Here is a 26,821-nt window from a genome sequence, read left to right as displayed (position 1 = left end):
GTCAGGAGTTCAAGACCAGCCTGGCCAACATAGTGAAACCCCGTCTCTACTAAAAATACAAAAATTAGCCAAGCATGGTGATGCACCTGTAATTCCAGCTATTCAGGAAGCTGAGGAAAGAGAATCACTTGAACCTGGGAGGCGGAGGTTGCAGTGAGCTGAGATTGTTCCAATGTACTCCAGCCTGGGCGACAGAGTGAGACTCCGTCTCAAAAAAAAAATACATAAATAAATTTTTTTTAAAAAAATTAGCTGGGTGTGATGGCATGTGTCTGTAGTCCCAGCTACTTGGGAGGCTAAGGCAGGAGGATCACCTGAGCCCAGGTGGTCGAGGCTACAGTAAACTGTGATGCAGCCTGGGTGACAGTGCAAGACACTTTCTCAAGAAAAAAAAGCCTTTGCCAGGTGGTATGGCAGAGTGATTCAGAGTGACAGCATAAACACTTGGAAACAGATTGATTAGGTCAAATTCCCAGTTCTGCATCTTACTAGCTCTGTGGTGTTAGAAAAGTTACTGAACCTTCATGTGTCTCAGTTTCCACATTTGAGAAATGGTAGTAATAATAGTCCCTATCCTGTGGTTTGGTTATGGTTTGTTTGGCCCCACCAAGTGTTGTGTTGAAATTTGATTCCCCACTGGGCCCAGTGGCTCACGCCTGTAATCCCAGCACTTTGGGAGGCCAAGGCAGGCGAATCACCTGAGGTCAGGAGTTTGAGACCAGCCTCAACATGAACAAACCCCGTTTCTACTAAAAATACAAAATTAGCCGGGCATGCATGCCTGTAATCCCAGCTACTCGGGAGGCTGAGGCAGGAGAATTGCTTGAAACTGGGAGGCGAAGGTTGTGATGAGCCAAGATGGCGCCATTGCACTCCAGTTGGGGCAACAAGAGCGAAACTCTGTCTCAAAAAAAAAAAAAAAAAGAAAAAGAAAAAGAAAAAGAAATTTGATTCTCAATGTTGGAAGTGGGGCCTTGTGGGAGGTGTTTAGGTCATAGGGGCAGGTCCCTCATGAATGGCATGGTGCCATTCTCGTGGCAATTAGTGATTCTCACTCTTTTTTCTTTTCTTTTCTTTTTTTAATTTTTTGAGACAGAGTCTTGCTCTGTTCCCCCAGGCTGGAGTGCAGTGGTGTGATCTTGGCTCACTGTGACCTCCACCTCCCGGGTTCAAGTGATTCTCCTGCTTCAGCTTCTCTAGTAGCTGGGATTACAGGCACCTGCCACCATGCCTGGCTAAGTTTTGTATTTTTAGTAGAGATGGTGTTTTACCTCAGTTGGCCAGACTGGTCTTGAACTCCTGACCTCAGGTGATCTGCCCGCCTCAGCCTCCCAAAGTGCTGGGATTATAGGCGTGAGCCACTGCCCCTGGCCTGAATTACTGATTTTTACATACTGTATAAACGTCTGCATCCTACTTTTTCTTACTTTTGTTAAATTTGGCCTAAAGCTGCCTCATAAACAGTGAACTGTATTCTAATTTAAGCATGTCAAGATTTCACTAATGAAATATAAAAGTAAAATTTAAAAAAAGAAAATATGAAAATAAAAAAACCATGTAAACATTTGGGAGAGAGCCTTTAGGCCTTGTCAGTTCCCAGAATGTACTTATTTTCACTATGCTGGGGACTCCATTTCCAGTATTGAGGTCCATTTTCAGAAGGTGGATTTGGTGAGCATGAAAAAAGGGGGTGGGGGAGTAATCATACAAACAATTGTGTCCAGGCCAGGTTCCTAGGACATGAGGGCTCCCTCTGTATGGCAGAGGCACCTGACATCCGTAACTGTTGTGCACCCTGCGAATGACTTTATGGTCTAAGAATGTATGTTTAGAGCCCCAGCTAAGGAATCAGGAGTGGCAAGATCCTGGAAGGATGCCAATCTATGAAACCCTGAGTCAAGAGGTCAAGCTGGGCACTTGTTTTCCTTTTTCTTTTTTTTTTGTGGGAGTTTCACTCTTGTTGCCCAGGCTGGAGTACAATGGCGTGATCTCGGCTCACTGCAATCTCCGGTTCAGGTGATTCTCTCACCTCAGCCTTCCCGAGTAGCTGGGATTACAGACATGTGCCACCATGCCCAGCTAAATATGGAGATGCGGTTTCTCCATATTGGTCAGGCTGCTCTCGAACTCCCAACCTCAGGTGATCTGCCTGCTTCAGCCTCCCAAAGTGCTGGGATGACAGGCGTGAGCCACCGCACCTGGCCAAGGCACTTGGTTTCTTAGATCACCCACTTGGCCCTCTTCCAAGTTGTACTTTCCTTCTTTCCTTCCTGTTCTAAAGTTTTTTAATATTTTTTTTTTCCTGAAATGGCATCTCACTCTGTAGCCCAGGCTGGAGTGCGGTGGCGTGATCTCAGCTCACTGCAACCTCTGCCTCCTGGGTTCAAGCATTTCTCCTGCCTCAGCCTCCTGAATAGTAGGGATTACAGGTGCCTGCCACCACGCCTGGCTAATTTTTGTATTTTTAGTAGAGATGGGGTTTCTCCACGTTGGCCAGGTTGGTCTCAAACTCCTGATATCAAGTGATCCTCCCGCCTTGGCCTCCCAAAGTGCTGGAGTTTGGAGTTACAGGCCTGAGCCTCTGTGCCTGGCCTGCTTTTTTTTTTAGACTGAGTCTTGCTCTCTCGCCAGGCTGTAGTGCTGTGGTGCGATCTCGGCTGACTGCAACCTCTGCCTCCCGCGTTCAATCGATTCTCCTGCCTCAGCCTCCCGAGTAGCTGGGACTACAGGCGCATGCCACCATGCCCAGCTAATTTTTTAGTAGAGATGGGGTTTCATCATATTGGCCAGGCTGGTCTCAAACCCCTGACCTCGTGATCCGCCCACCTCCGCCTCCCAAAGTGCTGGGATTACAGGTGTGAGCCACTACGCTCAGCACTGGCCTGCTTTTTAACAGGCTTTTACTACTGCTCTGCAGCTTACCTCCCTCTGGCTTTCTGCCTCATGCCCCTCAGTGCAATTCTTTCTTCTGAGGAGGCAAGAATTGAGGTTGTTGCTGATGTGTAGGGATTCACCACCAGGAACTCCACCAGTAACAGGTCGAGGATGCTAGTTGAAAATGTTATGTAAGCTGCATGCTTTTTACAAATGGTAGTGGTTCTCATGTCCAGCAATGGCCACTGCACCGTCCCTGTATGAAAGTCCCCTCCATAAATCTATGTCTCCTTTGCTGTCTCCAGATCTCCTCCTCTACCTCTCCCACACGGTGCCTTCCCTACTGGAGTAAACTGGGGTCCCGCAGGACACCCTTTCCCTGCAATTTTTTTTTTTTTTTGAGACAGAGTCTCGCTCTGTTGCCCAGGCTGGAGTACAGTGGTGCGATCTCGGCTTACTGCAACCTTTGCCTCCCGGGTTCAAGCGATTCTCCTACCTCAGCTTCCTGAGTAGCTGGGATTACAGGCACGCACCATCACGCCCCGCTAATTCTTTTTTTTTTTTTTTTTGTATGTTTACAAAATAGGGACGGGGTTTCACTATCTGTTGGCCAGGCTGGTCTCGAACTCCTGGCCTCAAGTGATCTGCCCCCGCCTCGGGTTCCCAAAGTGCACCTGGCCTCTCTCCCTGCATCTTTATGTGCCTGCAACACCAAGAGGGAGCTCTTGGCCCCTGGGTTAAGGTCAGGGCTCCAGAAGCCCAGGGTCAAGGCTATGGCCGCATCCCAAGGACGTGCATCCCTGCAAGAGGCTGCATCAGACAGGCATGGAAGAGGCGCCGCTGGGGCCTCCTTGAATTCCTGCTGGGAAAAGCAAGTGGAGGTGCTCCTTGAAGAAACAGGGGGATCCCACCGATCTCAGGGGTTCTGTTCTGGCCTGCGGCCCTGGATCGTCCAGCCTGGGTCGGGGTGGGGAGCAGACCTCGCCCTTATCGGCTGGGGCTGAGGGTGAGGGTCCCGTTTCCCCAAAGGCCTAGCCTGGGGTTCCAGCCACAAGCCCCACCGGGCAGCGCCCGGCCCCGCCCCTCCAGGCCTGGCACTCGTCCTCAACCAAGATGGCGCGGATGGCTTCAGGCGCATCACGACACCGGCGCGTCACGCGACCCGCCCTACGGGCACCTCCGGCGCTTTTCTTAGCGCCGCAGACGGTGGCTGAGCGGGGGACCGGGAAGCATGGCCCGGGGGTCGGCGGTTGCCTGGGCGGCGCTCGGGCCGTTGTTGTGGGGCTGCGCGCTGGGGCTGCAGGGCGGGATGCTGTACCCCCAGGAGAGCCCGTCGCGGGAATGCAAGGAGCTGGACGGCCTCTGGAGCTTCCGCGCCGACTTCTCTGACAACCGACGCCGGGGCTTCGAGGAGCAGTGGTACCGGCGGCCGCTGTGGGAGGTGCGATCTCGGGGCAGGGCCGGGAGGCGCCCGAAAGCCCGGCGGTGGGAGTGGGGGAGCCCGGGCCCCCCGCAGGCTTCTTCCCCTGGGCGTCTCCGAGCTGGGGCCCGCAGGAGGTTAAAGGTCAATGGGCTTGGGGGCGCCGGGTTGGGGGACGGGGGAACAGGAGCACCCTGGAGGGCCGGGGCGGATTAGGCAGGAGGAGAAAAGGCTCCTGCCGAGCCCTTTCCCGAGGCAAAGGCTGAGTCTGTGCAGTATCCTTCCTTTCAATATTTATTTTTAATTTTTAAAAAATTTTTTGAGACTGGGTTTGCACCTGTTTCCCAGGCTGGGGCGGAGTGGCGCCAGCCTAACTTCTGAGCTCAAGCGATTCTCCCGCCCCAGCCTTGCAATTTAGCTGGTGCCACCACGCCTGGCTAATTGAAAAAAAAAAAAAAAAAAATTATCTGGGCTCGGTGGCTCACACCTGTAATCCCAGCACTTTGGGAGGCGGAGGCGGGCGAATCGCCTGAGGCCAGGAGTTTGAGACCAGGCTGGCCAACATAACAGGGTGAAACCTCATCTCTACTAAAAATATAAAAATTAGCCAAGTGTGGTGGTTCATGCCTGTAATCCCAGCTACTTGGGAGGCTGAGTCAGGAGAATTGCTTGAACCCGGGAGTAGAGGTTGCAGTGAGCTGAGATCAGGATGCCACTGCACTCCAACTTGGGCGACATAGTGAGACTACGTCTCCAAAAAAAAAAAAAAAAAAGACAAAAAAACTTAAAAAAAAAAAAAAAACAGGGTGTCACTATTTACCCAGGGTGGTCTCGAACTCCTGGCCTCAAGCCATCCTCCCACGTTGACCTCCCAAAGCGCTGATTACTGGCATGAGCCACCCACACACTCTGGCCACAGCGGCATGCACTGCACAGAGCTGGGCCCGGGGATCAGGAGGAGGTGACAGTTTAGATGTCCTGAGGTCAGCTCTGCCGAGGCAGGAAGTCCCTTGGTTTTCAAGGTTCACATAGAGGACAGGACGTGACATCAGGCCCAGGACGCCACCCCTGTTCCCCTCCTGACTTGGATGTGGTCTGCAGAGAAGTGGAACTAGGTGAGGTCTGGGCGGCTTTTGCCTGGTCTACATCCTCTTTTTCTGACTTTGCAGCATTCAGTACAGGAGGGAGAGAGGAGGGGGTTGGGTGCCAGTGTGCGCCCCACTCACAGTGTCCTAAGCAAAGCTCCCCCCATTCCTCCAACCAGCCTTCCTCCCTGTGACAGGCAGTGGCCATCTGCCTCTTAGTCACAGGTCTGAACCTTCTTGCCTCTGGCTGGGATGTGGCCCTGGGCTTGCTCCTGTCTCAGGAGATATTGTGCCCCATCCACTCTGAGGAGGAACTCCTGGCCCCACTGGCCCAGGTGCACAGATCGCCCTGGCAGTTGACCTGTCATCAGCAAGTTATCTGTCCTTTCTGCCAAGAGTCCCCGCTATGTGTCAGGGCTTGTGCTAGGCCTGGGGGCACAGCCGTGCAGCACACTGGTCCTGGACCCCTTTGGGGGCCTAGGAGCTGAGCCCGGCTCTTCTCTCCACAGTCAGGCCCCACCATGGACATGCCAGTTCCCTCCAGCTTCAATGACATCAGCCAGGACTGGCGTCTGCGGCATTTTGTCGGCTGGGTGTGGTACGAACGGGAGGTGATCCTGCCGGAGCGATGGACCCAGGACCTGCGCACAAGAGTGGTGCTGAGGATTGGCAGTGCCCATTCCTATGCCATCGTGGTCAGTGCGGCCAGGAGCAGGCAGGGCGGGTGGGGGGGCACGGCTTCTGAACAGCATGGGACCTCCAGCTGCCACCCACGGCATGTATGCTAGGGTGGGATGGTGGGGGGTCCTGCCCTGCCCTGGGGGCTGTGCCCTGTATAGGGGGATAGGTAGCCTGATCTACCCCATTGGGATGTCATTCTTCCCATCTGGCTGGAAGGCCCCGGAGCCCCATGCTGCAGGTTATGTGAGGGAGTGCCCGATAGCAGGGCGCCTCCTCATGCCCTGACCTGCAGCCCCCTCCCCATATCTCCTGTGTCTGCAGTGGGTGAATGGGGTCGACACGCTAGAGCATGAGGGGGGCTACCTCCCCTTCGAGGCCGACATCAGCAACCTGGTCCAGGTGGGGCCCCTGCCCTCCCGGCTCCGAATCACTATCGCCATCAACAACACACTCACCCCCACCACCCTGCCACCAGGGACCATCCAATACCTGACTGACACCTCCAAGTGGGTACCATCCTGCCTCCATTGCACACACCCACCTTCCCGCCCCACCCTGTGGTCTTCCTGGTAGGGACTGGGTGGCCTTCACAGAGTGGAGGCCTTGGATCTGGGGAGGCCAGGGAGGCCTGTGAGCTGAGGTCAGGGGACCCAGGGCAAGGGCCCAGCGAACCACAGTCCTCCCATCCTAGGTATCCCAAGGGTTACTTTGTCCAGAACACATATTTTGACTTTTTCAACTACGCGGGACTGCAGCGGTCTGTACTTCTGTACACGACACCCACCACCTACATCGATGACATCACCGTCACCACCAGCGTGGAGCAAGACAGTGGTGAGGGCTTCTGGTAGGATCCTCTCTCAGCGGGGCCCAGGGTGGCTCTGTTTGTTTCCTGTTTGGAAAGCTCTCCCAGGAAAAAGGTGCTCCCAGCATCTCTACACCCTCACAGATTCCCTTCCACCTATGAAGCTAAAATTCAGCCTGTGTGAGCGGATACGGGCTCCCAAAATCACCCGTGTGGTTGACCTCGCTAGGAGAAGAGGGGTCTGGCCTAACGTCACACAGCTCGGGGTGGCAATCCTGTCCCTTCTCTATTGTGCTACTCTCACTCCATCTCCCCTTGCTACACATCGTGCTCAAGGAACAGGCAGCTTCGGTGGCGGGGGGCGCCGGGCATGGTGGCTTATGCCTGTCATCCAGCACTTTGCAAGAAGGCCCTGGTATAAGGATCACTTGAGGCCAGTAGTTCAAGAGCAGCCTGGGCAACATAGCGAGGCCATCACCACAAAAAATTAAAAAATTAGCCAGGGATGGTGATGTGTGCCGGTAGTCCCAGCTGCTGAGGCAGGAGAATCACTTGAGCCTGGGATGTCAAGGGTGCAGTGAGCTATGACCACGCCACTGCACTCTGGTCTGGGCAACAGACGCAGACCCTGTCTTTCTTTTTTTTTTTCTTTTTTTTTTTTGAGCTGGAGTCTCGCTCTGTCGCCAGGCTGGAGTGCGATGGCGTGATCTTGGCTCACTGCAACCTCTGCCTCCCGGGTTCAAGCGATTCTCCTGCCTCAGCCTCCCGAGTAGCTGGGATTACAGGCACCCGCCACCACGCCCGGCTAATTTTTCTATTTTTTTTTTAGTAGAGACAGGGTTTCACTCTATTGGCCTGACTGGTCTTGAACTCCTAACCTCAGGTGATCCACCCTCCTCGGCCTGCCAAAATGCAAGGGTTACAGGCGTGAGCCACTGTGCCCAGCTGGGATACCCTGTTTTTTTTGTTTTTGTTTTTTGTTTTTGAGATGGAGTCTTGCTCTGTTGTCCAGGCTGGAGTGCCGTGGCGTGCTCTTGGCTCACTGCAACCTCCGCCTCCCGGGTTCAAACAATTCTCTTGCCTCAGCTTCCTGAGCAGCTGGGATTACAGGCGTGTGCCACCACGTCCAGCTAATTTTTGTATTTTTAGTAGAGATGGGGTTTCACCATGTTGGCCAGGCTGGTTCAACTCCTGACTTCGGGATCCACCCGCCTCAATCTCCCAAAATGCTAGGATTACAGGAATGAGCCACAGCGCTCGGTCTGTATTTAAGAAAAATTTTTGTTTTAAGTTTTTTTTCTTTTTAAAAATACATCTTTTTCAGGGCGGGCACGGTGGCTCATGCCTGTAATCCCAGCACTTTGGGAGGCCAAGGTGGGGGGATCACGAGGTCAGGAGATCGAGACCATCCTGACTAACATGGTGAAACTCCGTCTCTACTAAAAATGCAAAAAATTAGCTGGGCGTGGTGGCAGGGGCCTGTAGTCCCAGCGACTCGGGAGGCTGAGGCAGGAGAATGGCGTGAACCTGGGAGGCAGAGCTTGCAGTGAGCTGAGATTGCATCACTGCACTCCAGCCTAGGGGACAGAGCGAGACTCCATGTCAAAAAATAAAAATAAAAAAAAATATATATATCTTTCTCTCTTTCTGAGATGAGGCTTGCACTGTGGCCCAGGCTGGAGTGCAGTGGTGAGATTATTGACAGCCGTTGTGGGGCCGCGGTTCTAAGTTTAAAAGAATTTAGGCTGGGTGTGGTGGCTAATGCCTGTCATCCCAGCACTTTGGGAGTCCAAGGTGGATGGATCGCTTTAGCTGCAAAGTTTGAGACCAGCCTGGGCAACATACTGAGACCCTATCTAAGAAAAAATAAATAAATAAAATAAAATAAATGAATAAAAAAGAATTTAAAAAAGAATCCCACAGCAAAGACAATGCACCATAGAGCAATTTATTGCCAAGGAAAGGTATTTTGGAAGTTAAGTTTAGAACAGCCTGGGTGCACTGGCTCATGCCTGTAATCCCAGCACTTTTGGAGGCTGAGATGGGTGGATCACTTGAGCTCAGAAGTTCAAACCAGCTTAGCCAACATTAGCTGGACATTGTGGTGTGAGCCTGCAATCCCGGCTACTTAGGAGGTTGAGATGGGAGAATTGTTTGAACCCGGGAGGTGGAGGTTGCAGTCAGCTGAGATTGCAACACTGCACTCCAGCCTAGGTGACAGAGTGACACCCCCATCTCAAAAAAAATAGTGAAGTGCAAAATGCACAGTTCACCCTGAGACACAGAATTCAGGACAGGCTGCTCGTAAGGATGAGACAGCACCGATTATTACTGGGGAAACTCCCTTTCTGGGAGTCTTCCGTGATGAATTCCTAAGGAGCTGGGAAGAGGTGTTACTGTAAGCACGTTCTGGGCCGTCCTCTGGTTGCACATGCGTAGTAGCTGTACATGCTTGTTCACATGTCACGTGTCTCAGCGCCGTGGTTGGCATGTCTGAGGGACACGGTCACTTCCTTGACTACCTATCCTGCCTCAAGATCATAGCTCACTGCAGCCCCGAACTCCTGGCTCAAGCAATCCTCCCACTTCAGCCTCCCAAGTAGCTGGGGCTGCCGGGGCTGCAAGCACGCACCACCACGACCGGCTGATTGTTTGTATTTTTAGGGAAGAAGTGGTTTCCCTATGTTACCCAGGCTGGTCTTGAACTCCTGGTCTCAAGCGATCCTCCCACCCCAGCCTCCTCAAGTGTTGGGATTACAGGTGTGACCACTGCACCTGGCCAAAATCTTTTTTTAAATTAAAAAAAGCACCAGGTGCGGTGGCTCACACCTGTAATCCCAGCACTTTGGGAGGCCAAGGCGGGTGGATCACCTAAGGTCAGGGGTTCAAGACCAGCCTGGCCAATATGACAAAACCCATCTCTACTAAAAATATAAAAATTCACCGAGCATGGTGGTGCACGTCTATAATCCCAGGTACTTGGGAGGCTGAGACAGGAGAATCACCTGAACCCCAGAGGTGGAGGTTGCAGTGAGCCGAGATCATGCCACTGCACTCCAGCCTGGGGGACAGAGTGAGACTCCGTCTCAAAAAAAAAATTAAGAAATTAAATTTAAAAAAAGCAACAGAAACAAATGGCTGCCTGGCAGCGGTGGCTGCAGGGCGCTCCTGTTTGTGTGACTCAGGTCGTGTCCCTCCCTCAGCCCTGGTCTCTCTTGTTTCTTGCAGGGCTGGTGAATTACCAGATCTCTGTCAAGGGCAGTAACCTGTTCAAGTTGGAAGTGCGTCTTTTGGATGCAGAAAACAAAGTCGTGGCGAATGGGACTGGGACCCAGGGCCAACTTAAGGTGCCAGGTGTCAGCCTCTGGTGGCCGTACCTGATGCACGAACGCCCTGCCTATCTGTATTCATTGGAGGTAATGGTGGTTTGGGACATGCCTAAGGGAGGTCTTTTGCCCCCATGTGGTGACCCTGGCTTCAGCAGGAGCCCAAGACAGGTGGATGGGCAGGCATGGTCCTCTGAGCTTTCTGATGTTTCTCACCCTTGGTGGGAGGCCCATGTTTTTTTGTTTTTTTTTTTTGAGATGGTCTCACTCTGTCACCCAGGCTGGAGTGCAATGGCCTGATCACAGCTCACTGCAGCCTTGAACTCTCAGCCTGCAGCAGTCCTCCTGCCTTGGCCTCCTGAGTAGCTGGGACTACAGGCACATGCCACCATGTCTGGCTAAATAAAAAAAATTTTGTAGCCTGGGCAGAGTGACTCATGCCTGTAATCTCAGCATTTTGGGAGGCTGAGGTGGGTGGATCACTTGAGGCCAAGAGTTCAAGACCAGCCTGGCCAACATGGTGAAACCCCATCTCTACTAAAAATATGAAAATTTGCTGGGCATGGTGGCGAACACCTGTAATTCCAGCCACTCGGGAGGCTGAGGCAGGAGAATTGCTTGAACTCAGGAGGCAGAGGCTGCAGTGAGCTGAGATCACACCACTGCACTCCAGCCTGGGGGACAGACTGAGACTGTCTCAGAAGGAAAACATTTTTTTTTGATAGAGATGGGGTCTCAGTCTGTCGCCAGGCTGATCTTCAACTCCTGGACTCAAGTGATCCTCCTGCCTTAGCCTCCCAAAGTGTGGGAACTCCAGGCATGAGCCACCTTGTCATGTCAAAGGGAAGGCCATGTTTTGAAGGGCAGGTTCCCAGGGTCAGCCAGGGTAGGGCAGAACCTCTGATTGCTGCATCTCTGCTTACAGGCCCAGAGGCAGCTGCTGGGGTGCATGAGGGGCCTTCCTGCTGGAGGGCAGGCCGGATGGGGCTTAGGCTGTCGGGGTGCTCACACCTGGTGCTTTGGCTGTCATAGGTGCAGCTGACTGCACAGACGTCACTGGGGCCTGTGTCTGACTTCTACACACTCCCTGTGGGGATCCGCACTGTGGCTGTCACCAAGAGCCAGTTCCTCATCAATGGGAAACCTTTCTACTTCCACGGCGTCAACAAGCATGAGGATGCGGACGTGTGTTGGGGCTCCTGGGTCCTTGTGGGGGCTGCTTCTGGTCACCCTCCACTTTCGCCTTCCCTGTGTCCTGCAGTTGAGGGCAGCTCAGGGCAATGAGGCAAATGGCTCCAAATGGAGAGGGGGCTCATGGGGTGGCTCTCCAGGGTCCTGGCTCTCAGAGGAAGTGCAGCTTTGACAGGGACAGGGGTCACTTGGCTCTGCTATCCCCTAGATCCGAGGGAAGGGCTTCGACTGGCCGCTGCTGGTGAAGGACTTCAACCTGCTTCGCTGGCTTGGTGCCAACGCTTTCCGTACCAGCCACTACCCCTATGCAGAGGAAGTGATGCAGATGTGTGACCGCTATGGGATTGTGGTCATCGATGAGTGTCCCGGCGTGGGCCTGGCGCTGCCGTGAGTCTCTGCTGTGCACCTGCTCCGCCTGCCCAGCCCGGGGGCGTCACCGTGACCCTCTGTCCCTTCCCTCCTGGCCCGCAGGCAGTTCTTCAACAACGTTTCTCTGCATCACCACATGCAGGTGATGGAAGAAGTGGTGCGTAGGGACAAGAACCACCCCGCGGTCGTGATGTGGTCTGTGGCCAACGAGCCTGCGTCCCACCTAGAATCTGCTGGCTACTACTTGAAGTGAGTGCTCCCTGCCTGCCCTCGGCTAGATTGGGAAGGAGACCCTGGCAGGTGGCTGACCTCGGTGGGCGTGTGCTGTTCAAGATCGGCCTCGCGTCCAGCCCAATGGGAAGGCCGTCCATACCCAGATAGTTCAGGGGACCAAATATCTACCCACCCAAATTGTGGTTTTCTTTTTTGTTCTTTTTTTTTCTTTTTGAGATGGAGTCTCACTATATGGCCCAGGCTGGAGTGCAGTGGGGTGATCTCTGCTCATTACAACCTCTGCCTCCTGGGTTCAAGTGATTCTCCTGCCTCAGTCTCCTGAGTAGCTAGGATTACAGGCACCCATGAACCACTGTGCTGGGGCTGTTTTTTTTTTTCGAAATGGGTTCTCACTCTGGTTGCCCAGGTTGGAGTGCAGCGGTGCAGTTTTGGCTTACTGCAGCCTTGACTTCCCAGGCTCAGGTGATCCTCCTGTCTCAGCCTCCCAAGTAGCTGGGATTCTAGATGTGTGTCATCACGCCCAGCTAATTTTTGCTTTATTTTTTATTTTTTGGATATGCAGTCTCCTTCTATTGCCCAGGATGGGGTGCAGGGGCATGATCTCAGCTCACTGCAACCTCTGCCGCTCAGGTTCAAGTGATTCTCCAGCCTCAGCCTCCCGAGTAGCTGGGATTACAGGCACATGCCACCACGCCCAGCTAAGTTTTCCTTTTTTCCTTTTTATGAGATGGAGTCTCACTCCGCGGCCAGGCTGGAGTGCAGTGGCGCAATCTCGTCTCACTGCAACCTTCACCTTCCAGGTTCAAGTGATTCTCCTGCCTCAGCCTCCTGAGGAGTTGGGATTACAGGCACACGCCAACATACCCTGCTAATTTTTGTATTTTTAGCAGAGACGGGGTTTCACCATTTTGGCTAGGATGGTCTCGATCTCTTGAACTCATGATCCGCCCGCCTCGGCCTCCTGAAGTGCTCGGATTACAGGCGTGAGCTACCACGCCTGGCCAACTTTTGCATTTTTCAGTAGAGACGGGGTTTCACTATGTTGGGCCAGGCTGGTCTTGGACTACTGACCTCAGGAGATCCACTTACCTCGGCCTCCCAGAGTGCTGGGATTACAGGCGTGAGCCACCGTGCCCGGCTAATTAGAGACTGGGTTTCACCATGTTTGCCAGGCTGGCGTGGAACTCCTGGCCTCTAGTGATCCTCCTGCCTCACCTTCCCAAAGTGCTGGGATTACAGGTGTGAACCACCACACCTGGCCCCCTTTTCTTCCTTACAATCGTGCAGTTCTAACTCAGCGTTCAGAGTTGGATTTTTCACTTGGGGTAGAAGCAGGAGAGGTGGTAGAAATGCCTCTTGACTCATACAGCACACCCCAATTTCATGCAGTGCTTTGGGCTGAGCCAAGTCTGCAGCAGGCAGAAGGCTCTGAGAAGTTGTTGCAGCCTGGGCCAAGGACAATTCAGAGCTCGGGGGCACAGGGGTGTGCTCAGCAGGACTGGGTGGACAGGCCCTTTGTTGCGAAGGGGAAGAGTACAGGCTTCCAGGAGCAGGTGTTTGAGGCTTCTTTGGGAGGTGGCCAGAGGAGATGCCTGTTTTCTGGGGCAGGATTTGGAGGGAGCCACCCAGGCTGGAGAGGTTCAGCCAGGCTGTCACAGGCTTTGAAGTTTCCCATCTGAGAGCCTGGCTGTTGGAGAGTGTGGGTTTGGAACTTGAGGCTAGGGGGTTCTTTTCTGATCTGTGCCAGCCACAGTCTTCGGATAGGCAGAGCAATGATGGGGGAGGGCGTAAAAGAAGAAATGAACTGAGGAAAGAGAAGAGGAAAACAGGCTTCAACAACAGTCTGGGCTGGGTGCGGTGGCTCACGCCTGTAATCCCAGCACTTTGGGAGGCCGAGGTAGGTGGATCACCTGAGGTCAGGAGTTTGAGACCGGCGTGGCCAACAGATATTGAAACCCTGTCTCTACTAAAAATAAAACAATTAGCGGAACACAGAGGTGGGCGTCTATAATCCCAGCTACTTGGGAGGCTGAGGCAGGAGAATTGCTTGAACCCAGGAGGTGGAGGTTGCAGTGAGCCAAGATCATGTCATTGCACTCCAACCTGGGCTACAGAGTGAGATTTTGTCTCTCAAAAAAACAAAAACAAAAACAGTCTGTACTGTGGAGGCCTCGGGCAGGTGCCGGGAGCTCTGAGCACAGACGGGTCCCTCTGTTGGGTTTTTCTTCCCTTCTAAGGGACATTTCTTCTTATTTATTTATTTATTTTTTGAGATGGAGTTTTGCACTTGTTGCCCAGGCTGGAGTGCAATGGCACAATCTCGGCTCACCGCAACCTCTGCCTCCTGGGTTCAAGTGATTCTCCTGCCTCAGCCTCCCGAGTAGCTGGGATTACAGGCATGCGCCACCATGCCCAGCTAATTTGTATTTTTAGTAGATATGGGGTTTCTCCGTGTTGGTCAGGCTGGTCTCGAACTCCCAACCTCAGGTTATCTGCCTGCCTCAGCCTCCCAAATAGCTGGGGCCACAGGTGTGTGCGGCCATGTCAGGCTAAGTTTAAATTTTTTTTTTTTTTCCGCAAGATGGAGTCTTGCTCTGTTGCCCAGGCTGGAGAGCACTGGTGCAATTTTGGCTCACTACAACCTCTACCTCCTGGGTTCAGGCAATTCTTCTGCCTCAGCCTCATGAGTAGCTGGGATTCCAGGCGCATGCCACCATGCCCAGCTAGGTTTTTTTTGGTATTTTTTTGTAGAGATAGACTTTTACCATGTTGACCAGGCTGGTCTCAAACTCTTGACCTCATGATCCACCCGCCTCGGCTTCCCAAAGTGTTGGGATTACAGGCGTGAGCCACCATGCCCGCCCCTAATTTTTAAATTTGTTGTAGAAACAAGGTCTTGCTATGTTGCCCAGGCTGGTCTTGAACTCCTGGTCTCTAGTAAAACTCCCAAAGTGCTGGGATTCTAGGCGTGAGCCGCCTTGCCTGGCACTTGCACCATTTCTCTGCATGCATCTCCACTCCCACTGCCCAGGACCTGTGGACTTAGATTTGAGTCACTGCTGAGCACCTCGCACCTAGCCCCATGCCTACCTCCCAGCCTGCACTCCCTGTTTGCTTGATGCATTAATAAGTATCCCTCCCAAATCTGCATCCATCCACCTCCTGTGTTCAAGAGCTGTTTCAGGGAGTCAACCTCATTTTTGCCAGTGTCCAGCCTAGTGACCTCAGCTCTGTGTACCTGGAAGGGTGGCTACTCCTCTGGGGGTAGAGGATTCGGAGATGGGGGTAGAAGGAGTGATGTTAGAGAGCTCGGTCTAGGACTAGAGGATCATATGCCCTTATGTAAAATACATCTCAAGTTAGGGAAGAAAGCAGCGGCTCCCATGCTTTTTTTTTTTTCCCCTTTGTTTTTGTTTGTTTGTTTTGAGACAGGGTCTTGCTCTGTGGACCAGGCTGGAGTGCAGTGGCATGATCTTGGCCCACTGCAGACTCCTCCTTCTGGGTTCACGCCATTCTTCTGCCTCAGCCTCCTGAGTAGCTCAGACTATAGGCGCCGGCCACCACGCCCGGCTAATTTTTTATATTTTTAGTAGAGACGGGGTTTCACCGTGTTAGGATGGTATCGATCTCCTGACCTTGTGATCTGCCCGCCTCGGCCTCCCAAAGTGCTGGGATTACAGGCGTGAGCCACTGCGCCTGGCCGCTAATTTTTGTATTTGTAGTAGATAGAGTTGGGGTTTCACCATGTTGGCCAGGCTGATCTTGAACTCCTGACCTCAAGTGATCCACCCGCCTCGGCCTCCCAAAGTGCTGGGATTACAGGTGTGAACCATCGTGCCTGGCCCCGTGTTGTGTTCTGGCGGTGGAAGATGGGACAGAGAGGATGGGAGGGTGTCTGAGCCATTCCTGGACTGATGGAACCTGTTTCTTCTGCCTTTTGTGGACAGGATGGTGATCGCTCACACCAAAGCCTTGGACCCCTCCCGGCCTGTGACCTTTGTGAGCAACTCTAACTATGCAGCAGACAAGGGGGTGAGCCTGGGGGTCCCCACCCCACTTCTCCCTGCCTTTGCCTGGGCTTGTCCTGAAGCCTGGTCATGGGAACAGCCAGAAAGAACCATGCGCTGCCAGTCTGGGTTTTATTTCATTTTCTTTTTTACTTAAAAAGATAGAGACAGGGTCTTGCCATGTTGCCCAGGCTGGTCTCCAACTCCTGGGCTCAAGCGATCCTCCTGCCTTGGCCTCCCAAAGGCCAAGGTGTGGGCCACCACACCCCGGCCGCAGCCAGTCTGTTTTCACAGATGGTCTTTGGGTTAATGAGAATTCTCCCCCTGCTTACTCGCCAGGCAGTGTGGCTTTCTCAATCCAAGGAGGCTGGGCATAGGGAGATGGGATTTGTTTGCTCAGTTTGGACTCAGCATTTTTTGCACTTCGATTTAATAGACTCATAAAACGTCAAAGATTTAAGGGAGCTTAGAGTTCATCTGGCCCACACCTGGCTGATGAGAATCTCTAGGGGAAGTTTTTATGAAATGCCAGATCTCTGCATTCTGAGGTCCTGATTTAGTACGTCCAGGGTTGGAACTTGAGTTTTTCTTTTTCTTTTGTAGAGGCAAGGTCTTACTCTCTTGCCCTGGCTGGAGTGCAGTGGTGCGATCACAGCTCACTGCAGCCTTGAATTCCTGAGCCCAAGTGATCCTCCTGCCTCAGCCTCCCGAGTAGCTGGGACTCCAGGTTTTCACCACTGCGCCTAGCTAATTTTATATCTTTTTATAGAGGTGGCATCTCTCTATGTTGCCCAGGCTGGTCTCAAAGTCTTGAGCTCAAGTGATCTCCTGCCTTGGCCTCCCAAAGTGCTGTGATTACAGGCATGAGCTGCAGTGCCTGGCTGACATTAGCATTCTTTATTTATTTATTTATTTATTTTGAGATGGAATCTTGCTCTGTTGCCCAGGCTTGAGTGAAATGGTGCAATCTCAGCTCGCTGCAACCTCGTCCTCCCAGGTTCAAGCAATTCTGCCTCGGCCTCCTGAGTAGCTGGGATTACAGGTGCATGCCACCACACCCAGCTAATTTTTGTATTTTTTAGTAGAGATGGGGTTTTGCCATGTTAGCCAGGCTGGTCTCAAACTGCTGATCTCAGGTGATCTGCCCACTTCGGCCTCCCAACGTGCTGGGTTTACAGGTGTGAGCCACCACACCCGGCCAGCATTTTTACTAGAAAGAAATGTGTTCAGGACGCATTAGAAACTAGCCAGTTGGACACAGAAGCCCCTGCTGCTCAGCTGTAAGCACCGCTATGCTGAAGCTTGGGGTGGTCCTACTCGGTCGTCACCGCCCTGCTTCTTGGAGCGACTTTTCTGGCCCTCTGCAGTCCACAGTGCTGCCTTGTGAAAGCTCCCTCAAGATTCTCTGTGACAGCCGGGCATGGTGGCTTACACCTATCATCCCAGCACTTTGGGAGGCCGAGGCAGGCAGATTACTTGAGATCAGGAGTTCAAGACCAGCCCAGCCAACTGGTGGAACTTCATTTCTACCAAAAATACAAAAAATTAGCTGGGCGTGGTGGCGCACGCCTGTAATCCTAGCTACTCGGGAGACTGAGGTATGAGAAGCACCTGATGGTTGGAGGCAGAGGTTGCAGTGAGCTGAGATCGCACCACTAACATTCTAGCCTGGGCGACAGAGCGAGACTCTGTCTCCAAAACAAAACAAAAGATTTTCTGTGAGAATGACTGCATCGGCCCCTCGGGTGGCAGCGCTTCTCCAGGGCAAGGTGAGGGGAAGCCCAGTGATGGGAGTGCTGCCTGGAGAGGAGTCAGTTCCAGTGGTGGGGGCCCTGGGCTTTGGCTGAGGGCTGTGCGTTGGCAGCTGCTGTGCCTCTCACAGCCCTTCCCAGCTGCGCACGTCATGAGTGTCAGTGCGGAGTCCCAGGCCTACCTCCTCTGGGCCACTTTGTGACCATGTTTCTTGCCTATGGCAGGGTAATTTCAGGATCTAAATTGGTACACTTGGATGTTCTCAGCCCCAGGAGGCAGCTGTTCCCATTCTAGGTTTTTTTTTTTTTTTTTTTTTTTTGGTAGAAATGGGGGCTTGTGATGTTGCCCAGGCTGGTCTCGAACTCCTGGGATCAAGTGATCCTCCCATCTTGGCCTCCCAATGTGCTGGGATTACAGGCATGAGCCACCGTGCCCTGCTAATTTTCTTACTACTATTTTTTGTAATGCTGCGGTCTTGCTGTGTTGCCCAGGCTGGTCTTAAGCCATCCTCCTGCCTCAGCTTCCCAGAGTGCTGGGATTACATCCCCCTTCTTACCTTCTCTGCCAGAGGAGCCCCCGCAGTGTGTGAATGCTGAGTCATGCTGTCTACTGAGTGCTGAACGGGCTCTGCCGCTCTGGTCCTAGGCTCCGTATGTGGATGTGATCTGTTTGAACAGCTACTACTCTTGGTATCACGACTACGGGCACCTGGAGTTGATTCAGCTGCAGCTGGCCACCCAGTTTGAGAACTGGTATAAGAAGTATCAGAAGCCCATTATTCAGAGCGAGTATGGAGCAGAAACGATTGCAGGGTTTCACCAGGTAAGCAGTGTTGAGCTTTCTGCTTGTGTGTTCTCTCAGGGCAGAGATGTCACTCGCCTCCTCCAGCCTGACCTGCGCCCATTGCACTGCTCCCCTCGCTTCAGCTTTGGGCTCTCCTCCCACGGCCCTGTCCATGTTCCCTCACCACCAGCAGCCAGGCCTGTGCCCCACTCGCTTGGTCCTCAGAGGTGGCCTCCTTACTGGCTTTGTTTCCAGATAGCCTCCTATCACCCGTGCCCAAGTGGTCTTTCTAACAGATCCAAATTTGTATTTGTTTTTGAGACCGGATCTCTCTGTCACCCAGGCTGGAGTGTGGTGGTGCGATCACTGCTCACTGCAGCCTTAACCTCCTGGGCTCAAGTGATCCTCCCACCTCAGCCTCCTGAGTAGCTGGGACCATAGGCACATGCCAACACGCCTGGCTAATTTTTTTACTTTTGTAGAGATGGGGTCTTGCCATGTTGCCCAGACTGGTCTTGAACTCCTGGCCTCAAGTGATCTGCCTCAGGCTCCCAAAGTGCTGGGATTACAGGTGTGAGCCTCTGCACCAGCCACAGATGAAAATTTTGGGAGTCCTGTCATTGGCTCCCCCAGGCCCACAGGACAAAGCCCTAACCTCTGGTCAGGACACTCAGTGTCCTCTGCTCTCTCCTGGGTTTTCATCCCCTTCTCCCCTCTATCCCAGCCACTGATCTGTTTCCACTGCCCTCGCTTGCTCTCCTGCTCTTGCTTGAGCTGTTTCTTCTGCCTGGAATGCCCATGTTGGCACCATAATCACCAACTAAAATATCCTTTTTCTTAATTTTCATATTTTAGATATAGGGTCTTGCTATGTTGTCCAGGCTGGTCTCAAACTCCTGGACTCAATTGATCTTCCTGCCTTGGCCTCCAAAAGTGCTGGAATTACAGGCATGATCCACTGTGCTAGCCTTTTTTTCTTTTTCTTTTTTTCAGGGTCTTGTGTTGCCCAGGCTGGAGTGCAGTGGTGTCATCATAGCTCACTGCAGCCTTGAACTCCAGGGCTGAAGCAATTCTTCCACCTCAGCCTCCTGAGTAGCTGGGACGACAGGCATGAACCACCATGTGCAGCCTATTTTTAAATTTTTTTGTAAAGATGGAGTCTCACTATCAGGCTGGTCTAGAACTCCTGGCCTTATGTGATTGTCCTGCCTCAGACTCCCAAAGTGCTGGGAACGCAGGCATGAGACACCATGCCCAGCCTGTCGTCATTTTTTTAATCTATCTCATTTTTTTGTCCTCCTCACCAAAGATATGTTGGTTTGTCTTGTGAGGTTTTTTTTTTCCTGTGGATTCCTGAACCCCATCCAGCCCCTCATTCCCACCCCAGCCAGCTCACACTTGTTTGTCACAGCTCCTGGTTGACACACAGGGAACAGCCACCCACAGTGGACTGCGCTGTTCTGTTTGCACCCTTAAATTTATCGTGCTTACAGAATGCCACTTCTGCAAACTAGTCAAGTAGGGGAAGTGGCTCTTGGATATGTTTGCTTGCGCATCCTCTTTGAAAAGGTAACCAGCTCTGAATTCTTTTTTTTTTTTTTGACACAGAGTTTCGCTCTCGTCGCCTAGGCTGGAGTGCAGTGGCGCGATCTCGGCTCACTGCAATGTCCACCTCCTTGGTTCAAGCGATTCTCGTGCCTCAGCCTCCCGAGTAGCTGGGATTACAGGCATGCGCCACCACGCCCACCTCATTTTGTATTTTTAGTAGAGATGAGGTTTCACCATGTTGGTCAGGCTGGTCTTGAACTCCTGACCTCAAGTGATCCGCCCGCCTTGGCCTCCCAAAGTGCTGGGATTACAGGCATGAGCCACCGTGCCAAGCCCCAGCTCTGAATTCTTAAGAAACTCTTGAGAGGGTCTAGGTCAGTGCTGATAGAACCTCTGCAGTGCTGGGCATGGTGGCTCACACCTGGAATGCTGGCACTTTGGGAGGCCAAGGTCAGAGGATCTCTTGAGCCCAGGAGTTTGAGACCAGTCTGTGCAACATAGACCCCATCTCTACAAAAAATTTAAAATTAGTTGGGCATGGTTACGAGTGCTTGTAGTCCAAGCCACTTGGGAGGCTGAGGTGGGAGGATTGTTTGAGCCCAGTAGGTCAAGGCTGCATTCAGCTATGATTGCACCACTGTACTCCCACCTGGGTGACAGAGTGAGACCTTGTTTCAAAAAATAAAAAAAAACAAACTTGCAATGATGGAAATGTTCTATATTTGCACTGTCTGAAATGGTACACACTAGCTACACATGGCTACTGAGGTCTTGATATATGACTAGGATAACTGAATTGATTTAGTTTAATTAAAGAAATTTTTTTGAGACAGCCTCACTCTGTTGCCCAGGCTGGAGTGCAGTGGCATAATCACAGCTCACTGCTCAACCTCCTGGGCTCAAGCGATCCTCCCTCCTTAGCCCCAAGTAGCTTGAACTGCAGGCGTGCGCCACCACACCTGGCTAATATTTTGACTTTTTGTAGAGACTGGGTCTCACTGTGTTGCCTAGACTAGTCTTGAAATCCTGGGCTGAAGTGATCCTCCTGTCTCGACCTCCAAAAGTGCTGGTATTACAGACCTGAGGTACCATGCCCAGCCTGGTTTGGTTGAGTTTAGTTTAATTTAATTTATATATATATATATATATATATATATATATATATATATTTATTTATTTATTAGAGACAGGGTCTCACTGTGTCACCCAAACTGGAGTGCAGTGGTGTGAACACAGCTCACTGTCGCTTTGATCTCTGGGGCTCAAGCAGTCCTCCAACCTCAGCCTCCCAAGTAGCTGGGGCCACAGATGTGTGCCACTAGGCTTGGCTAATTTTTGTACTTTTTGTAGAGATGGGGTCTTGCTATGTTGCCCAGGCTGGTCTTGAACACCTGGGCTCAAGCAGTCCTCCCACCTCAGCCTCCCAAATTGCTGGGATGACAGACATGAGCCACTGCACCTGACTGAAAGACATATTTTTGCCTGTAGTGTAGTTTAGCCTTTAGACTGTACCAGCAGATAGAGGTGGAAAAGTAATGTAAAGCGAATATCAAATTACATTTATAAATAAAGCAGTTGCTCATTAAGGTTGTTTTTTTTTTAAACCTCCTTTTTGATTCTGGGTTACATCATTCCCTGGCTGTCTTTACCCCAGCATCAGTGAGTCCTGCAGTCACTGTAGCCCCCTGCGAGGACAGATATTTTGGTCACCATCAAGTGGATCTTTATTTTTATCTAACATTTACAATTCTGCCAGTTCTGACTCTTACATTCTCTTTGCCTTGAATCCCAGGATCCACCTCTGATGTTCACTGAAGAGTACCAGAAAAGTCTGCTAGAGCAGTACCATCTGGGTCTGGATCAAAAACGCAGAAAATACGTGGTTGGAGAGCTCATTTGGAATTTTGCCGATTTCATGACTGAACAGTGTAAGTGGCAGTTTGGCTCATGGGATAATGTACCCGTCCTTATTTTTTCAGGTTGCCTTTCCAATTTTGGCCATTTCAATTGTAAGAATATTGGAAACAAAGTTGGGGAAGCTGGTTTAATCCATATAGGTTGTGTTGAGAATTTTCTAGGAAAAGTAAGTTGTGTTTAGGAAGTAGGAAAGCACTCAGGCCCCCGCCTCCCAAATACGGTCAAAAAGCAAACAGGAGAGTCAGCTATAGTGAATCGGAAATGGCTGGCTTGCCTTTTCCTTGTCTATTTTGTAGCCAAGGAGGAAGGAAAAACGGGACCTCATCATGGATTTACTTTTGGGACACACTCATTATTCCACAGTAGGGTACAAAGCCTGAGAGGCTTAAGGTATTTCAGTCTGTTGTATATTACTTGCGAAAAGCAGGCTTATCAAATACAGGTGAGTTTCAACGCATCTTGAATTTGGCAGCATTTACAAGTCTTCAGGCCAGGTGTGGTGGCTCACGCCTGTAATCCCAGCACTTTGGGAGGTCAGGGTGGGAGGATCGCTTGAGGCCAGGAGTTCAAGACCAGCCTGTTCAGCATAGCAAGATCCCATCTCTACAAAAAATAAACAGATTAGCTAGGCGTGGTGGTGTGTGCCTGTAGTCTCAGCTGCTTGGGAGGCTGAGGCAGGCGGATAACCTGAGCACGGGAGTTGGAGGCTGCAGTGAACTATGATTGCACCACTGCACGAGAGCCTGGACAACAGAGTGAGACTTGTCTTTAAAACACAAGATTGGTTTTCAAAGAGAATAACATCTGCGGTGTCTTGTGAGGATGGATGAGGGGCTGCCAAGTTCGCAATGAATGTGTCCCATTTCTTCTTAGTTTATGGACTTACCATAAACTGAAGATAGCAGTTTGGTGGGTTGGAGAAGCATGTGGTAATGGTGGGAATTATAATACATTACTTACAGGGAAAGACAGGCCTTTGAAAGGTAAAGCGTAAGAGTGAGAAGAATACGGATGAATGAATGAACAAGATGAGGTGAGAAGGAAGAGGTAAAGGGAAAAGGAGAACAGGAAGCTGTCCTCTGCGTGGCACCTGTGATAAATGGTTTCTGGGGACATCCCTGATGGCAGTTTTGTGGAGAGGTGCGAGGCTTTATGCGGTAAGAAATGAGCTGCAGGCTGGGCGCAGTGGCTCATGCCTGTGATCCCAGCACTTTGGGAGGCCAAGGTGGACAGATCACCTGAGGTCAGGAGTTTGAGACCAGCATGGCCAACATGGAGAAACCCCGTCTCTACTAAAAGTACAAAATTAGCCGGGTGTGGTAGCGCATGCCTGTAATGCCAGCCACTTGGGAGACTGAGGCATGAGAATCTGTTGAACCTGGGAGATGGAGATTGCAATGAGCTAAGATCACACCACTGTACTCCAGCTTGGGCAAGAGTGAGACTCTTTTTTTTTTTGAGACGGAGTTTTGCTCGTTTCCCAGGCTGGAGTGCAGTGGCGCTATCTCAGCCTACTGCAACCTCCACCTCCCAGGTTCAAGCAATTCTCCTGCCTCAGCCTCCCGATTAACTGGGATTACAGGCATGCGCCACCACACCCGGCTAATTTTGTATTTTTAGTAGAGACGGGGTTTCTCCATGTTGGTCAGGCTGGGCTTGAACTACCGACCTCAGGTGATCCGCACATCTGGGCCTCCCAAAGTGCTGGGATTACAGGCATGAGCCACCATGGCCAGCTGAGACTTGGTCTTAAAAAGAAAAAAGAAATGAGCTGCATCACGTTGGGCAAGTCACCTAAGCTTTTCATAAGCCTGTCCAGTGGGGATAATGCCACCTCCTTGTTGGTGTCGTAAGGGCTGCATTTGATGAAGTACTTGGCGATGCCTGTGTTCACTTATGGAAGAAACAGTCTTGAACCTTTTGGTGGGGAAAGCCCCCTTTCCATTTAACATTTCCATTTAGTGGTGGTCTTACTGGGGACAGAGAATGTCCTGAGAGCACAGCCCTGACAGGTCGTTGCCAGCTGTGCTCCTCCACCAGGCTCAGCTCAGGCCTAATGACCACTGGTGGTGGGTGCTGCCAAGCTGGACGTCAGCCCCGGCGGACTTTGAACTCCATGAGTAGGTCCCACGCAGGGACCTGTGGCTGGTCAGGACCCTGGCTCCCACTAGGCGCTATCTCTTCAGAAAGGCCCAAGGCTTTTCAAGGGTAACTGTCCCAGATACCCCTAGCCCTCTGCCTACCCAGTTACCAGACAGCTGGGTACCCAGCATGTAAACCTTAGTTTGCAAATAAAAGATAAACTTCTAGTGCTTTTTTTTTTTTGGAGATGGAGTCTCACTCTGTCGCCCAGGCTGGAGTGCAGTGGCACAATCTCAGCTCACTGCAACCTCTGCATCCTGGGTTCAAGCGATTCTCCTGCCCCAGCCTCCTGAGTAGCTGGGACCACAGGCACCCACCACCATGCCTGGATAATAATTTTTGTATTTTTAGTAGAGATGAGGTTTCACCATATTGTCCAGGCTGGTCTTGAACTCCTGACCTTGTGATCCGCCTGCTTTGTCCTCCCAGAGTGCTGGGATTACAGGCATGAGCCAATGTGCCCAGCCAGTTTTTGTATTTTTAATAGAGGCGGGTTTCCTCATGTTGGCCAGGCTGATCTTGAACTCCTGACCTCAGGTGATCCACCTGCCTCAGCCTCCCAAAGCACTGGGATTACAGGCGTTGGCCACCACACCTGGCCACTGTTTTGGGTTTTTTCCCCTAACAGACTAGAAAACTAGAAATTAACACACCAGGGAACCTGGGTGTTTGGGCAGAGCAGTGGTATTTAAATATTTCAACCCATAAATTGTCACTTCAGAGCAAGCATCCTGAAACTGTAAGAGGACATTTGGCTGAGCATGGTGGCTTGTGCTTATAATCCCAGCACTTTAGGGAGGCTAAGGAGGGCAGATTGCTTGAGCCCAGTAGTTTGAGACCAGCCTGGACAACATAATGAGACCTTGTCTTTACTAAAAAATAAAAATAAAAGATTACTGGGCATGGTGGTGCTGGAGAGGCTGAGGCAGGAGGATTGCCTGAGCCCAGGAGGTTGAGGCTGCAGTGAGCTATGATTGTGTCACCGCATTCCAGCCTGGGCAACAGGGAGAAAAAAGAAAAAAAAAGACATTTCTATTTAGTGCCTACCTTAGCTCCAGACTGGTTCTAACTTGACCCATCAGAAGTCATCTGAATCACTTTGTGTCTTTTTTTTTTTTGTAGCACCGACGAGAGTGCTGGGGAATAAAAAGGGGATCTTCACTCGGCAGAGACAACCAAAAAGTGCAGCGTTCCTTTTGCGAGAGAGATACTGGAAGATTGCCAATGAAACCAGGTATCCCCACTCAGTAGCCAAGTCACAATGTTTGGAAAACAGCCCGTTTACTTGAGCAAGACTGATACCACCTGCGTGTCCCTTCCTCCCTGAGTCAGGGCGACTTCCACAGCAGCAGAACAAGTGCCTCCTGGACTGTTCACGGCAGACCAGAACGTTTCTGGCCTGAGTTTTGTGGTCATCTATGCTAGCAGGGAACACTAAAGGTGGAAATAAAATATTTTCTATTATGGAAATAAAGAGTTGGCATGAAAGTGGCTACTGAAAAGCATCTGAAATCATTTCTGTGCGTCGCGCTGTTTTCAGAGCTTTAACTGTGTGTGGACTTTTGAGAAACTGCTGCTCCAACACCCTCACCACATTCAGAGCAGCTGGTTCCCGAGGGTGTCTGCAGGAATAGCCCCATGGTCCTAGGGCCACCGTGTTTGTGTAGCAAACCAGGCCAGCCTCGACAGGGAGTGAGTAGAAGACTTTCACAGCTGCTGTTCGACTCCTCAGATGAGCTAAAGTCCCACATGTACCAACAAATTCATAGAAACGCTGTCATTGTTGCAGCACTTAACAGGGTCTGTGTGCCAGTTTCTACATAGTTAAGCTGGCAGTGTCTGAATTGGAAGGTTAGAGGTAACTGGTTCTCCCAGAACATTGTTTTGACCTCAGCCATAGGGTCTTGACAGAAATGGACAGATGAGTGTAAAAGCCCATTGGCTTTATCATAACGGATGCCACTGAATGTGACAAGACCTCCTTAAACAACTTTGCCTACAAATCAGCATTCCATGCCTTTACACCCCAAAATGACGCTACCTGCCCCCTCCCAGAGCACAGTCTTTCCTTAAGGAATCTGTCCTCCCTCTCTTCCTGGGCTCCAGTAAGGCAAGGATGGTGCATCAATTCTGATTTGAAGTATATGCTTTGGAAAAATACTCCTTTTGGTGTCCAGTCAGTTGAAAGACAATGAACCAATACAGTTTGTTTTGTTTGTTTTGAGACAGTCTTGCTCCGTCGCCCAGGCTGGAGTGCAGTGGCGCAATCTTGGCTCACTGCAACCTCCACCTCTAGGGTTCAAGCAATTCTCCTGCCTCATCCTCCCAAGTAGGTGGAACTACAGGCATCTGACACCATTCCCAGCTAAATTTTTAAAAATATTTTTAGTAGAGATGGGGTTTCACCATGTTGGCCAGGCTGGTTTCGAACTCTTGACCTCAGGTGATCTGCTCGCCTCAGCCTCCCCAGGTGCTGGGATTATAGGCGTGAGCCACCGTGCCCGGCCTCCAATATGGTTCTTGCTATAGAACTTGATTTTCCCCTGTCTTGTGGTTGAGCCCCGTGTCTCCACACAGACCCTCCTTTTTAGCTTTCCTGTGCAAGCTCCATGAAAGAAAGAATAAAGTTAATTTCATGTGGTTTTATTAGGCATCGTCCATTTTTAAAAAATGAGTGTAGTCAGTTC

At 51.4% G+C, this 26,821-nt stretch overlaps 1 protein-coding gene across 5 annotated transcripts; it reads left to right on the top strand.

The window, feature by feature from the left end:
• Positions 1 to 3,931: 3,931 nt before the first annotated feature.
• GUSB (glucuronidase beta) lies at positions 3,932 to 25,636 on the top strand. 5 transcript variants are annotated; one of them, XM_001138883.8, is made up of 12 exons: positions 4,035 to 4,315; positions 5,889 to 6,074; positions 6,382 to 6,566; positions 6,752 to 6,894; positions 10,094 to 10,281; positions 11,224 to 11,376; positions 11,591 to 11,769; positions 11,854 to 12,000; positions 15,933 to 16,017; positions 18,390 to 18,566; positions 21,868 to 22,003; positions 25,257 to 25,636. In XM_001138883.8, the coding sequence occupies exons 1-12, from the start codon at positions 4,106 to 4,108 to the stop codon at positions 25,421 to 25,423; spliced, it is 1,956 nt and encodes a 651-aa protein (XP_001138883.1). In that variant the 5' UTR covers positions 4,035 to 4,105; the 3' UTR covers positions 25,424 to 25,636. The 5 variants fall into 5 exon arrangements, with proteins under 5 accessions (XP_063670344.1, XP_001138883.1, XP_063670346.1 ...); XM_009453185.5 differs by lacking the exon at positions 4,035 to 4,315 and adding an exon at positions 5,019 to 5,409; XM_063814274.1 differs by lacking the exon at positions 6,382 to 6,566 and having other exon boundaries at positions 3,932 to 4,315.
• Positions 25,637 to 26,821: the final 1,185 nt, after the last annotated feature.

This window comes from Pan troglodytes, chromosome 6 (assembly GCF_028858775.2).
Source record: "Pan troglodytes isolate AG18354 chromosome 6, NHGRI_mPanTro3-v2.0_pri, whole genome shotgun sequence".
Taxonomy (NCBI): Eukaryota; Metazoa; Chordata; class Mammalia; order Primates; family Hominidae; genus Pan; species Pan troglodytes.
This window is presented reverse-complemented; position numbering and strand designations above follow the sequence as displayed.